At 35.1% G+C, this 16,739-nt stretch overlaps 1 protein-coding gene across 1 annotated transcript; it reads right to left on the bottom strand.

The window, feature by feature from the left end:
- Window positions 1-548: 548 nt before the first annotated feature.
- LOC100371769 (uncharacterized) lies at window positions 549-6,017 on the bottom strand. The gene is made up of 6 exons (XM_002734355.4): window positions 5,880-6,017; window positions 4,172-4,268; window positions 3,095-3,385; window positions 2,661-2,917; window positions 1,552-1,877; window positions 549-850 (listed from the first exon to the last, which is right to left on the bottom strand). Exons 1-6 carry the CDS (start codon window positions 6,000-6,002, stop codon window positions 841-843), a joined length of 1,104 nt encoding a protein of 367 aa, XP_002734401.1. The 5' UTR covers window positions 6,003-6,017; the 3' UTR covers window positions 549-840.
- Between the last annotated feature and the right edge of the window lie 10,722 nt (window positions 6,018-16,739).

Genomic DNA, 16,739 nt, shown 5'->3' with positions numbered 1-16,739 from the left:
GATGTACACAAGATCTTTTCGTATTTATGTAAATTAGCCATTTCCCAGTGTCCAATGCAATTATTTGCATAATCGGAATTCAGCTTCACCGTGAATTGATATGCTCGTATGGACATGTTTTGTAAAGTAGATTACAATAGTCTAATTTTCGCTCACTGTGAGATCCCGCGCCATGCGTGAATCGAATGTAGCAGGATAAACAAAGACTCGTAAACACATTGAGTGGGATTCAAAAAACGCGAAAATATTGTTGACGTATTTACACGATTAGTAATGTTCTATGCAAATTTGATGATGTTTTTTTTTATGAAGTTAGGGTATCTCAACGCCATACCCCCCCCCCCCCCCAACACACACACGGCGTTTTGACAGCGAGCTATAAAAATATTTTAAAAAAATCAAGTTCAAAATCAAATCATTCGATTTTTAGCAGACGTTCGGTCCGCGCCTTTTCCGCAATGTGCGGGATCTCGCAGTGAACAGAAAAACATCTATTATATAATTTGAAACAATCATAGTGACAACAACAACAACAACACAGCCACCACCACGTATGCATCACTGTTTATTACTATTAAGTTCCCACACATCTACTACTCTAAGAGTTTACAAACATTCGACTTGATTCACGATAACAATTGTTACATAATATTCAGTATTGTTTTGAAGTTATTATTAGGAGAAAGTGTATTTCCCGCGACGGCATGAAATAAATTAGTCGCACAATTAATGTATTCAAATCACCCATAAGTCGATAGATATCATCAAGCAAATCATTTCTGTTCTCTACATAATATCAACAATCTTTAGAAGTATGTGTCTCTGATGTTCAATACCGTACTATGGACAACTGAAATAAAACAAAAAGTGAATGAGCGTGCATATAGGTTTGGCCGCGTTACTATTGACTGAACGCATGCAACAAGAAATGTACATGGATTTTAGTGACATTATTATTCCACCGATAAAAACACTGGGATTATTTTTATAGGACTGGCAATCAAAAGAGTGTGAAATGCATAAAGATGTTTTCAGAAGTATAAATAATGATAATAATTTTACTTATCCTGGGTGACCATCGTAAGGACAAGATTATAAAAAAACGAACATAGCATCTTAATGAAGTTCAATACGTCTCAAAACTGTAGCTTATTTCAAGTTCTTAAACATCACAACAGAGGGCGTGGTATACCGACATTTTAAGATGATTCTCGCATCACGATTTTAAGGTCAGTATCACAATTACACATATTACATTGCAAAAAGTCTATCAGAGGTAATACTATGCTTTTAAATAATAACTTGGCAGTATTTACAGTAAGTGTTCGGCGAATACGTTTGAGAAAGTCAAGTTTCCTAGAGATTCGCCTGCAGATAATATCAATATGCTCAAATTGTCATCAAAAATGACACCCAATATTTTTTCTTCCAAGCCGTAAGACCATGGAACATACGGAAGCGTTTTCCACGTGTGACAGTTTCCCTTGATGGAGTGACATTAATTTTTTTTTTTTTTTGACCACCAGTGTCAAGTAGGCAGTTTAATATTACCTGCCAGGTACTTCCCAGCTATGGCCTAATTCTTGTGCGTTATCAGTGAACGATCCATTGGCCAGAAGATAGGGGAGCTTTCCTTCAATGTGTACGTAATCCTCTGGTTGCTTATGACCGAGCATACCACACACTTTTCCTATCAGATCTGAATCTTTGTGGATACCAACAAACAACCGATTGCGGTTGTTACGGGCATTCTTGGACCATTCAATCCACCACTTGCCAGAAGCGGAGAAAATGATGTCTGTGCCGTTACTGACAATCTGAACACCGACAAGCGCATCTTGCGTAAGTACACTAGTTGTGACGAGTACTCCATTCAACTGTGTTGAATAAATAAAAAAAAAGAAATTGTTGGCATGAATTTTTAATCAACTGTATTTCCAGTAGCTACAGTATACAGCATCTATGCAAGCTCAGGTCAAATATATTATGTTCATTTTGTTATATCTAAGCTTTCAGAACATGTATGACTTACCCTAATTACAATACACGCTATCGTTACGCTAATCTTCAATGATAGTGTACCTCGTTTACCCTAATTGAATTTGTTTTATCCTGGGAAACATGCTCGGGTATTAGTATAAATTATCGTAAGAACAACTGTGATATCCCCGTATTTCTATTTTGACTTCAATAATATTCTGCGGTACAACCACGCAATATCGTTTGACCTCGGTGCTATTTTTTAACCCATTGCAGATTAATCACATACAAATCGAAATTCCAAATCCAGGGATAATATATTTGTTCTTCAACTTTGACAGTGTTGATCAGATCACTATTAATATCACGTGATTACTGTCGATATTGAGAACAAACTTAAAAGAACTGCGCTACCATGAGCGAGATAACGTCTTGTTTACTTTAGAATAGTCCATCATGGCCTACTGTCTCGGGCGATTCCATTTTCCATTAATATTCTAGAAATGTGCACATTCGAAATTGTTTGCAAATTTAACATACAAATTCTAATTTAACACAATACCAATACTACTTCCCATAATGTCATACGCTATCGCAATATTATTGTTGTTATCACGATATTAGCTGCGAATAATCTCTAATTAGGAATTAATTTATGCACGATAAAATAGCATTTATACCATTATCACTCCATTGTCTCTAAGATCAAGTACGTGCGCACCAGTGGTTACTTTCGCACTCTCTATACGACGGACATCGTTGTTTACAAATCGACTGATCACTTCACCGTGTGTTGAAATAACTTTCAGATCAAAGTCAGACGCAACACAGGTCTCTGTGAGAACGTAACTGCATGGACCATTAAATTCTAGATGGTTCTTGTCAAAGGTTACATAATGCGGATCACCTTGACCGCTGCCCGGGTCACATGGGCAATCTGAGGGCAAGAAATAAAGCAAGTTTAATAAGAGTAAATTATATTACAATTAGAGTCGAACAGGGCGCGGCGCGACGTGAAGTTCCCATGACTTCCATGATGGCGGTCATCAGCTTGACATTAGGATATTTTCAAAAGACTACGAATTCAAAGTACGTAATTTCGATAAAATCTTACCGGTCGATATTGTGAAATTTCCCAATCGCTGGAACCCTTCAATACTCTGTAGCTTACTGTCAATGTGACATTTGGTACACGGGTCGAAAGGACCCAGCGTGATGGTGAACGTCGGGACACCGCTGAATGAAAACCATGGATTTTGGCTAATTTTTGACCAACCAGGAATATCGTTTGGGTCTGTGTAATGCCGCGTTTCCAGCCAACCCTCTTTGAATTTCATAGTGATATCCATTGCCCAAAATGAAATATATTCGCATGTTGCGAAAATCACATACGCAATTACTGTTCCTGTTGACAAAAATAAAATAATACAAATTAGTATTCAGACACGATTGTTTCATCACAATATGCATTAACGAAGTATGGATACGTGTTTGTTATGATGAAGGTGACTATTATATAGATGAAAAAGATGGAAATCTCATCAACATCTATCGGGAATTCATCCGCGGTGGCCAACACGACTCTGTCACCTCGAGTGAAGCGAAGAGTTACTTGAAAGATTTCACTACATGATTGGCACATAAAACGGTAACTGGTTGAAGAAAAGAACGACATCAAAATGAATGTGAAACAACACGTTTTTTTTTTTTTTTAGAAACCATCGCCGGCTGATACTGATGAAAATAGAACCCATAAAATTACGCGAATACAATAAAACTATGATAACCCGAAAAAACATACTCTAAATTTCCGACTACTATTATCATAAAATCAAAAAGCACTTATTACGCCTATGTGATCGCCATTTGTAGATTGTTTCAATATAACAATTAGAAAGTCATTTGCTATTTGTTGCGACAACTGTAACAAATGCAATTGGTAAATATACGCATAGTATCGGCGCTGTCATTCGAGACAGAAGGAGGAATAAAAGAGGCACACACACACATAATGAAACGATAGAAACATCGTTTTGCTATGAGTCATACGAGGCCAAATTACATTAGCACAGCCAATTGGTCCACACTACACATCGGTGATGCTTATGCGTTCTATACAAAGTATTTACCATACCGGTGGCAGAAGGGGCACGTGGTACATATGAGAAAAATAAACTAGTATAATCACTACCTGCAGGTAAAGGTATCAGATCAAGTTGCCGCTTGCCAACACCGGTAGCATTTACATCATAGGTTTTCAGAAGTTCGTCTAAGGGTATGATTAGTACCTGTAAGTAAATGATAAAGATGTGGAATAACATATTTGACAGATATCAAGAGATTATTAACGATAAAAGTAAATAGGGAGAATAAAAAACAACCAATATAGCGGTAATGAAATGGTATGGTGTCGAAATAATTTTATTTGTTATTTTAAGTAAAACGATTTTAACGTTGTGATTGACATGGAGTCTGAGATTAATGTGAATATCTTGTTGACTAACATGGTGTCTGTACTACACTGTGAAACTCTCTTTGACTGTCATGGTGTCTGTATTTTACTACGAACACCTTTCTGACTGACATGCCTTTTGTACTGTACTGTACTGCACTACATTACAACACTCTCTTTAACAGACACGGCGCCTGTTCTGCGCTGTAAAACTTTCGTTGACTGACATGACGTATGCCCTGCACTTCAAACCTCTATACTGCATTGTGGAACTCGTGTTGATCGCATGGCATGGTGTATGTATCTAGTCTGTACTGCACTGTGCAACTCTCGTTTTATGTCGTGGCGTATGTGATCAGGTGCAGATAAGCAGTTGCTTAACGAAAAAGCAAGATGATTTTTAGAGCACAGGGGGGGGGGTATTATCTATTTTTATGGGCAGGGGAACATTTTGTACCTTTTAAAGACAGGAATTATGTTTTTTGAGGTAGGTTTTTTTTCTGCCAGGAGGCATTGTAAAACTTTAGTGATGGTGGATCTTACTAGATTTTGTGTTTGATTAATCAGAGAGTAAATCTGATATAAAATAAGGAAATACAATATAAATTTCCAGGCAGAGGGAGGATTTCACAAACACATTTTATGGGCATGGAGCAACTTTGCTAAAAATGTGGGAGGGAAGGAGACTTTCCAATAGATGTGGGGATGGAGGGGAGTTGAGAAATGCTCTAGCCAGATGGCAAGTTATAATCAGCTTTAAATGCCCCTCTTGGGTCTAAATTAATCAGTCCAACTTTCTAGATCTGTAAAATGTATTTCGTCACGAAAAGAACATTTGTTAAGGCACACCACTCATTGGCTGGACGCGTGTACAACACTGTGAAACTCATTGTGACTGGCATGGCGTCTGTATTGCACTATGAAACTTTCTTTAACCGATATGGCCTCTCTAGTGCACCGTGGATCTCACTTTGCGAACTTGGTGTACGTACTCAGTCGCACTGCACTGTAAAACTCTCGTTGATAGCCATGTACTGCACTCATATGTGAAACTCTTTCTTTTCGTGACTTTGGCATCTGTACTGCACTGCAAAACTGTCGTTAAATGCTTTGGCGTCTGTACTCTACCATGAAACTGTCTATGACTAACTGACATGATGTCTGTACTGCTTTGTGAAACAAGCTTTGACTGACTGACTGAAATGACATCTGACATGACGTCTGTGCTGCTCTGCAAAACTCGAATTCTATTATGAGCCACGAAAACATGCATATCCACTATAACCCCCTGGACTATAACGAAATTAATTTCGCTCGTATAGTTTTTATTTACCGATGTTGAACAGATTTATTCACAGTTATATATATTTTTCAGTTAGCCCCTGAAATTAAAATCGGATTTGGAATCTCCCACTGTTTAAATTATGATTAATTCTAGATATCTTACCGGTTCGCCATCCTCTTCGGTTGGTACTTCTGTTCTCGTAACAATTACTTTACCATTGACTTCATTAGAATGTATGGCAGCAAATATGCAGAAAGCGGTGAGAAATAAAAATAACTGACCCATAGCCGGAGATGTTGTTCCCACACAATGACTACTAGTAGGCAGATACTGTGCTCATGACTTTTATTCTGATACGTCAGAGGCGATATGTTATTAGAGGCCATTGTCATGTCCATATGTAATTATTATCATAAGGAATATCTTACAACAATAATATAGCAGAACACAAACCAACGTCATTTGTTGTTTTGTCACACATTTGCACTGCCATGTCACTTACTAAAATAACAAACACATTCAGACTTTACACCCTGGTTCGTAACTCGCTCTTCACTTACCGCTGAAAAGTTCAAATAACTAAATAATCCGTAATTTCAGTAAATTGTTTTTTTTTTCACGTCAATAATCGTTATATTATATATAAATAATAATAATTATTGTCAATATTGTTTCATCTCATTTCAATAAATCGATGCTCGTACTAAGAACAAAAAAAATAAACAAGCAGAATTCAATACTGCTCACTGTTTTGTCAACTAAATCAGTGCGCTATATTCCAATACTGCTGGTTGGGGCCAATCACTGCAACTGAGAACATGGAATGATTGTAATGCATGCGCAAAACAAACAAAAAGACAAAGGAACGGGAGAAAATAAGATGTGTTTGCTTTTGTTAACCTGATTAGAAAAAATAATATACTGGTAAAGTATAAAAAAAAACGTCAATTTGAAAAATAAAATAATAACTTTCCTTGAGACGACGTATCGATATTGATCTATTGTTCATATATTTTTAATTGATTATCTATATTTCTTTCTTTTATTCAATTATATATATTTCAGTTTTTTCCAACGCATGCGAGATATAAGGTCTCAAATTCCAGCCAGACATGATACATTAAACAATATTTTAACACCGGTGTTATTTTCAAAAATTTAAATAACAACACCCTTATGTGCTGTAAAATTAAACATAAAAGAAGATAGAGTTCTCGGAAATATAAGCTGATGCTACATCTATGATATATAGCAGTCAATATCTGGAAATCGATGTCTATAGTAAATTTGCAGAACAGCTAGACGTTTCTAACAATAGCTATTTAAGAAAAATGTTTAAAAAGAGAAGACAAGGCGAACAATATGACACTTCCAGATATGAGAGTTCCATATATACACGGGAATGCAATTTAGAGCTTTTACAGGTCACCTTTCGTGCTATAATTAGTATACTTTGTCCATCATTTTGATTTTCCAGGACTTTATTGTGGGTAAAATGGCAAAACAACATCTGTTGCAAAAACACTATAAAAAAAAGAATTTCATGTATAACTTGAGAAATGCTGATGCAAATTAGCATAAATTGTCAAGTGTGCATATTAATCATGTATATAATTATAATTATAGAAATTAAACACAAGTAAAGATATTGCCAGAAATAAAATGTTCGTTGAAAATAGAATAGCACTTTTTTGTTTCCTTTTTGCGGTCGAACGGATATACATAACCCGTATAAGCTTCTCTTATTGATGGATTAATTGTATGAAATATACGAAGAATTTAACAACAATTCACATGAATAATTTCAGTTACACTTTAAACGACAATGCGCGTAATTGTACATGTAGACAGAACATATGAGCACACATATAAAACAAAAGCAAAAGGGATGTTTTCAGTTTCAGGGCGAAATATACAGTTTTCCCTTCGACGCGCCTGTGGTGTTTTTCGTTGTCATGTCACATATATTATAAATGGATATATCTGTAATGTTACGTCCTAAAATTAAAATGAAGTGGATCTTAATAAAAATGATTTCCTTATGTAGTTGGTGATAGATGTTCAGCAAACCGATCTCCAAGTCGATCTACTGTGAAACCACTGTGTTAATTACCTGAAATTCAATAAACAACATTGCTAGTAATACAACTTAATTGACAATAACTCCCATGATACCAAATACATGATTAGAATATGTAATAATGAGTCGAATATCAGCGTGGCGCGTAGCCTGAATTTCATTAAACATAGACTTAACAAGAATAACATTCAGTCTCCAACCAGGTTGGTAATTATAACGTAATATATATGTATATTGTATTTCTAGCAATGTATGTTGCAATATGTATGTAAGAAAACAAGACGCATTTCTAACAATATATGATGCAATATATATGTAAGAAAACCAGATGCATTTCTAACAATATATGATGCAATATATATGTAAGAAAACCAGATGCATTTCTAACAATATATGATGCAATATATATGCGAGCAAACCAGATGCATTTCAAGCACTGTGTTATGCAATATATATGTGAGCAAACCAGATGCATTTTTCGCGATATATGATGCAATATATATGTGAGCAAACAAGATGCATTTCTAGCAATATATGATGCAATATATATGCGAGCAAACAAGATGCATTTCTAGCAATATATGATGCAATATATATGTGAGCAAACAAGATGCATTTCTAGCAATATATGATGCAATATATATGTAAGAAAACCAGATGCATTTCTAATAATATATGATGCAATATATATGTAAGAAAACAAGATGCATTTCTAACAATATATGATGCAATATATATATGCGAGCAAACCAGATGCATTTCAAGCACTGTGTTATGCAATATATATGTGAGCAAACCAGATGCATTTCTAGCAATATATGATGCAATATATATGTGAGCAAACAAGATGCATTTCTAGCAATATATGATGCAATATATATGTGAGCAAACAAGATGCATTTCTAACAATATATGAAGCAATATATATATGCGAGCAAACCAGATGCATTTCTAACAATATATGATGCAATATATATGTGAGCAAACCAGATGCATTTCTAACAATATATGATGCAATATATATGTAAGAAAACCAGATGCATTTCTAACAATATATGATGCAATATATATGCGAGCAAACCAGATGCATTTCTAGCAATGTGTTATGCAATATATATATGAGCAAACCAGGTGCATTTTTAGCGATATATGATGCAATATATATATGAGCAAACAAGATGCATTTCTAGCAATATATGATGCAATATATATGCGAACAAACCAGATGCATTTCTAGCAATATATGATGCAATAGATATGTGAGCAAACAAGATGCATTTCTAGCAATATATGATGCAATATATATGCGAGCAAACCAGATGCATTTCTAATATATTATGCAATATATATGTGAGCAAACCAGATGCATTTCTAATAATATATGATGCAATACATATGCGAGCAAACCAGATGCATTTCTAGCAATGTATGATGTAATATATATGCGAGCAAACCAGATGCATTTCTAGCAATGTGTTATGCAATATATATGCAAGCAAACCAGATGCATTTCTAGCAATATATGATGCAATATATATGCGAGCAAACCAGATGCATTTCTAGCAGTGTGTTATGCAATATATATGTGAGCAAACCCAGATGCATTTGTAGCAATGTGTTATGCAATATATATATATGAGCAAACCAGATGCATTTTTAGCGATATATGATGCAATATATATATGAGCAAACAAGATGCATTTCTAGCAATATATGATGCAATATATATGCGAACAAACCAGATGCATTTCTAGCAATATATGATGCAATAGATATGTGAGCAAACAAGATGCATTTCTAGCAATATATGATGCATTATATATGTGAGCAAACCAGATGCATTTCTAGCAATGTGTTATGCAATATATATGTGAGCAAACCAGATGCATTTCTAACAAAATATGATGCAATATATATGCGAGCAAACCAGATGCATTTCAAGCACTGTGTTATGCAATATATATGTGAGCAAAGCAGATGCATTTTAGCGATATATGATACAATATATATGTGAGCAAACAGGATGCATTTCTAGCAATATATGATGCAATATATATGTAAGAAAACCAGATGCATTTCTAACAATATATGATGCAATATATATGTAAGAAAACCAGATGCATTTCTAACAATATATGATGCAATATATATGCGAGCAAACCAGATGCATTTCTAGCAATATATGATGCAATAGATATGTAAGAAAACCAGATGCATTTCTAACAATATATGATGCAATATATATGCGAGCAAACCAGATGCATTTCAAGCACTGTGTTATGCAATATATATGTGAGCAAAGCAGATGCATTTCTAGCAATATATGATGCAATATATATGTAAGAAAACCAGATGCATTTCTAACAATATATGATTCAATATATATGCGAGCAAACCAGATGCATTTCAAGCACTGTGTTATGCAATATATATGTGAGCAAACCAGATGCATTTCTAGCGATATATGATGCAATATATATGCGAGCAAACCAGATGCATTTCTAGCAATATATGATGCAATAGATATGTGAGCAAACAAGATGCATTTCTAGCAATATATGATGCAATATATATGCGAGCAAACCAGATGCATTTCTAACAATATATGATGCAATATATATGCGAGCAAACCAGATGCATTTCTAGCAATGTGTTATGCAATATATATATATGAGCAAACCAGATGCATTTTTAGCGATATATGATGCAATATATATGTGAGCAAACAAGATGCATTTCTAGCAATGTGTTATGCAATATATATATATGAGCAAACCAGATGCATTTTTAGCGATATATGATGCAATATATATATGAGCAAACAAGATGCATTTCTAGCAATATATGATGCAATATATATGCGAACAAACCAGATGCATTTCTAGCAATGTATGATGCAATATATATGCGAGCAAACCAGATGCATTTCTAGCAATGTGTTATGCAATATATATATATGAGCAAACCAGATGCATTTTTAGCGATATATGATGCAATATATATGTGAGCAAACAAGATGCATTTCTAGCAATGTGTTATGCAATATATATATATGAGCAAACCAGATGCATTTTTAGCGATATATGATGCAATATATATATGAGCAAACAAGATGCATTTCTAGCAATATATGATGCAATATATATGCGAACAAACCAGATGCATTTCTAGCAATATATGATGCAATAGATATGTGAGCAAACAAGATGCATTTCTAATAATATATGATGCAATATATATGCGAGCAAACCAGATGCATTTCTAGCAATGTATGATGCAATATATATGCGAGCAAACCAGATGCATTTCTAGCAATGTGTTATGCAATATATATGCAAGCAAACCAGATGCATTTCTAGAAATATATGATGCAATATATATGCGAGCAAACCAGATGCATTTCTAGCAATAAATGATGCAATATATGCGAGCAAACCAGATGCATTTCTAGCAATATATAATGCAATATATGCGAGCAAACCAGATGCATTTCTAGCAACATATGATGCAATATATATGCGAGCAAACCCATATGCATTTCTAGCAATGTGTTATGCAATATATATGTGAGCAAACCAGATGCATTTCTAACAATGTGTTATGGAATATATATGTGTGAAACCCAGATGCATTTCTAGCAATGCGTTATGCAATATATATGTGAGCAAACAGATGCATTTATAGCAATATGTTATGGAATATATATGTGTGAAACCCCGATGCATTTCTATCAATGTGTTATGCAATATATATGTGTGAAACCTAGATGCATTTCTAGCAATGTGTTATGGAATATATATGTGTGAAACCCAGATGCATTTCCAGCAATGTGTTATGCAATATATATGTGTGAAACCCAGATGCATTTCTAGCAATGTGTTATGGAATATATATGTGTGAAACCCAGATGCATTTCTAGCAATGTGTTATGCAATATATATGTGAGCAAACCAGATGCATTTCTAGCAATGTGTTATGGAATATATATGTGTGAAACCCAGATGCATTTCCAGCAATGTGTTATGCAATATATATGTGTGAAACCCAGATGCATTTCTAGCAATGTGTTATGGAATATATATGTGTGAAACCCAGATGCATTTCTAGCAATGTGTTATGCAATATATATGTGAGCAAACCAGATGCATTTCTAGCAATGTGTTATGCAATATATATGTGTGAAACCCAGATGCATTTCTAGCAATGTGTTATGCAATACATATGTGAGCAAACCAGATGCATTTCTAGCAATGTGTTATGCAATATATATGTGAGCAAACCAGATGTATTTCTAGCAGTGTGTTATGGAATATATATATAAGAGCAAAACAGATGCAATATATGATGCAATATATATGTTTTATAGTCCTTTCATTCAAGGTGACGTTGACAACTACTAGTGGTAACTACAGTGCAACAATTGGAAATACTCCCAAGTCTATATCACGATGATTGGCCAGCTTGCAGACAGACTGAGTTTAAACCAAGGTTTATCTAAAGTAGTGTGTGTAAAAAGTTCAAAAGAATTGTTAACAACCCGGAGAATCTCAGTTGGAGCCAACCCAGTGTTTAGTCATGCAGTTGAACACATTAAACAGAGTTCTTCATCCGTCTCCAGCGAATTACCATTACTTCAGTGCTTTCAGTCCAAGAAATGGCAGTACTGCAATCATTAAAGAGGCCAAAGCAATGAGTATCTCTCCACTTAGCAATGCAGAGACTAGAGTCAGATGCACAAGCATTAATTAGATTATAGTACATGATTCATTATGACCCACGTTCTCACAAGTGAGATTCTCTAAGATTAGTGAACATAGACAATTGTGCATTCTATCATTCTCATTGCTGTTGCAGAAAGTTTAGTGGACTGACATACTGACACTGATAGCAAGCGTGGTATAGTAATCTCTGCTTCTCTTATTATCCTGATGGGTCATTGGAAGGAGCTGTCATCAGACAAAACATTGTTGACCAATGAAACCACAAATGCCCCAATTTTTCTAGTCCAATCATAAAGTGTGCAACTTTTGTATGCATTCCATCAAAGTCACTGGCCCTAGTTCAAGACTAATTTGTTCGACGCAGGCATGATTCATAACAGTCTGAAAAACGCCCTAGTAAATTCTCAAGCTTTACTTTTCATGAAATTGTATTCAAACTACAAAATTAGATATGAACATTTCTCGAACTAGTCTCAAACATGTCCCCAAAATAATATGCACTTTCTGTTGTTATGCAAACAATGTTTGGAAGCTGCTGCGCTTGTATTCATATGGATATTGTAAACTGCTATTGAATGAGTCTTGTATAACGTGAAGCATTATTGAGACCGTTATTTATGAAACACCTGAGAACTACACTGAATGGAAAGGACACCCGGATATGACCTCATACTATCCAAACATCGAATATGCCACACATTGTCCTTCTAGCATGCTCATTGCGCAAATACGTGTCCAAATTACACGTCTGGTTGGAAAGCGTGCGAACAGTGTATTTAGAAATACATATGATTATTTGAGATTGAGAATGACCGGCTTTGTATTACAGTGTAAATTCCGAATGAACACGTGCACCGAATTCAATATGTTTTACTGAATAAATATCGGACGATTGCATTGCTATTTCCATTCAACACTCTGGTATTTATACTTTGCCGTTCTAGACTTCGGGTAACATTTGAACTAAAAAACCACGAGTGAGCATGTTTTACATGTAGATATGTATATTTCTATAAAAGGTGGGGATAAAATAACGAAATATTATATCGGTCACATAGCATTAGAATGACCTTTCAAGGTCGGTCGTGTGTATTCGACCTAATAAAGTAGACACAAATCTATCAACTTTTTCTTTTAAATGTGTTTCTCATTGATTATTGTAGAAATAAATTGTCAAAATCTTTGGAGATCCTGTAGTTTCCTCTACATGCGATATTTTATTATATAAACCACAGGGAGCCTAGGAACTATAATCAACTGTACGCACTCCCTGTGAGGGAGGGGGTATCGGCTGGTATCTAGTGTAAGAAATAGACCAGCCGATACCCCCTCCCCCTCGCTCATAGGGAGTGCGTACAGTTGATTATAGTTCCTGGGCTCCCTGTGATATAAACATGGGAATCGATAGTAGATTTCTTTCTATTGATGTTTGATCAATGTGCTTGAAAACAAGTTCGGTGATAATAATTGTATTTTCCAGATTTTATGAACAGCATAACGTGCGAAGGCAAAGGACATCTGACCTTATACGGTGCCACGGTGTTGTGATATACACACGTGTCATGTGCACGTGGGCGTACGGCCTACAATACTGACGCCACCATGACAGAATAATTCTTTACTTATGCTCTTTAAAATAAATAAATAGTTAATGTAGTGATAGCAACTGAACCAACGACACAATATCAAGACAGAACTTATTTAATTTTGATAATCAGCCAAAAAAAGTTGAAATTATTACTATAAATATATAGGTTACTATAAATTATTTAAAAACTAGTGTATATGATAAAATCAGCGAACTGGATGTTTCCAATGAGAGAGTATATTTCAAAACATTGTTTACTTAAATCCACCTGCCCACTCCTTTGTAGTGACACGAGGCGTCAGCTGCACTGGCCAATATATTATTTTATTGCAAATAATTCACTTGCCGTGTATTGACATTATACTAAAGAGGATAGCGTGTATGTATACGTAGGCATTCATATAAGGTCATTTATACTCATAATGAATCAACGCGTAAACCATCCTTATCTCACGGGTCAACATAAAGCCTCGTATGCTCAAAGCGAATCAGTCTGTGAGCTGAACACAAATATAAGAAACCCCCCACCCCACTCGTTTAGTGGGAAAACAGGTGTATCGGAATAATTAATAATGTGATATTTCAACTTTCAATTAAAAAATATTATGAAAGAATAAAAATGTGAAACACTAAATACGATGAGAATTGCTCACACCGTTGAGGGCGTGAATGTCGAACACTCCTGCGCATGTACGGACAATTTGACTTTTAATACAAAAGCCAAACCAAACCATAAATATATATCAGATTGAAAAGATATTTATTATATATTATAATGTCTTTTTACCATAGAGATTTCTTGAATGATTTGTGATTTTTACCCGATAAATTAAATACATATTTATATACAATCAAATTCCCAATAGATCAGGTGGTCTAGGTTCTGTATGCTTTGGGTGAACCCCAGCTTTAGCGAACTTCTTCAAACTAATAGAAAACAATGTATGTACTCAAGCAATTTGATCTTGGCTAATAAAACCAAATTGATCATTTTACAATTTGAATAAAGAAGTAGGTTTTCAAGTTGTGTACGATTTACAACTCATATGTGAGAATGCCAGAGAGACTTACAATAGCAGTTTACAATAATCATATGAATACAACCGCGGCAGCTTCCAAACATTGTTTGCATAACAATAGAAAGTTCATATTCTTTTTGGGACATCTTTGAGAAATGATCATATCTAATTTTGTAGTTTGAATAAAATTTCATGAATAGCAAATCTTGAGAATTTATGGGGCGTTTTTCAGACTGTTCTGAATCATGCCTGCGTCGAGCAAATTAGTCTTGAACTAGGGCCAGTAAAATACTGTTTGTCGAGACCAATCGAAAGTAGAGACATCCTGTCCGATCCCATATAGATCTGTTCAACATATCTAAGACTGCAGACAGAGACCAAGGCAACAGTTGGTTGGTAACCAACATGAAAACAGTTTTTACTGCCTCTCTGACCAGAGGTTTAAGCATGGAATTATCTTATGAGTTGTCAAATCCGTATGTATAGAAAACCTTAGAACAAAACTACTCATTGAACAAATAAAGTAAATAATCGGCTACTACAAGAATAGTGGGATAAAGTGGATGATTACCCCCTTGTGATACACCTATTTGTATAGACTCTCCAGAGACTTTGATGGAATGCATAAAATATGCACACTTGATGATTAGACTAAAAAAAAACTTCTTGCATGATTGAGTTGTTTGAGCAATTTCAAGCAAAGAATTGAAGCATTTGTGGTTTCATTGGTGAGCAATGTGTTGTCTGATGGCAGCTCCTTCGAATGACCCATCATGATACTAAGAGAAGCAGAGGTTACTATACCACGCTTGCTATCAGTGTCAGTATGTCAGTCCACTAAAATTTCTTCAACAGCAATGAGAATGGTGGGAATGCACAACTGTCTTTGTTCACTAATCTTAGAAAATCTCACTTGTGAGCACATGGGTCATAATGAATCATGGTTTAGATGTACTATTGTCACACGCAACGTAATATTATTGGTATAGTACAGGTGTGATGGTTCAAATACCAAAATGGCAACAGTAACAGAAAGACTTCCCTGGCGGCGATGATAACATACGAACACGGAGCCAACAGATGAGGTTTAAACTGGTACTGGTATTATTATACTCTGCAAACATCAAGTACAATAACGCGGTAAAACTCCACTACTCCAATGACTAGATACTTAAACTCCAATACAATTCAACGAGATCTCCGATCTGATCTGAACTCAGTGCTAAACAACTTCCCTATATATATACCCCCACTGTCTATAAATAGACCATTACATCAGCATACATAATGAGTCTGGAATTTACTATAAATTTCTAGAATGTTCCATATTACTTCCAATTGCCTTCTACAGTGTTATATTACCTATTCAACCAGTTTCTAAAAAAAATCTAAAATATTCCACCCAGACACAGTATGGTTCTAGAAAATTCTTAGTGACACAGAAGTGGTAAACAAGTCGTATGTGACAACTATAATCTAATTAATGCTTGTGCATCTGACTCCAGTCTCTGTATTGCTAATTAGAGAGATACTCTTTGCATTGGCCTCTTTAATCATAGCAGTCGTGTGACTGATGTGCTCTTTCTTGGACTGAAAGCACTGAAGTGATGGCAA

Source organism: Saccoglossus kowalevskii, chromosome 8, assembly GCF_978046115.1.
Source record: "Saccoglossus kowalevskii chromosome 8, keSacKowa6.1, whole genome shotgun sequence".
NCBI classification, from domain to species: Eukaryota; Metazoa; Hemichordata; class Enteropneusta; family Harrimaniidae; genus Saccoglossus; species Saccoglossus kowalevskii.
This window is presented reverse-complemented; position numbering and strand designations above follow the sequence as displayed.

What these genes read in the sequence shown, in the direction of transcription:
- LOC100371769 (XM_002734355.4), bottom strand. Translation starts at nt 6,002, where the DNA reads ATGGGTCAGTTATTTTTATTTCTCACCGCTTTCTGCATATTTGCTGCC. An exon ending in TCTGATACCTTTACCTGCAG is followed by an intron (nt 3,386 to 4,171) that starts GTAGTGATTATA and finishes TTTTGTCAACAG; the next exon opens with GAACAGTAATTGCGTATGTG. An exon ending in GAGACAATGGAGTGATAATG is followed by an intron (nt 1,878 to 2,660) that starts GTATAAATGCTA and finishes TATTCAACACAG; the next exon opens with TTGAATGGAGTACTCGTCAC.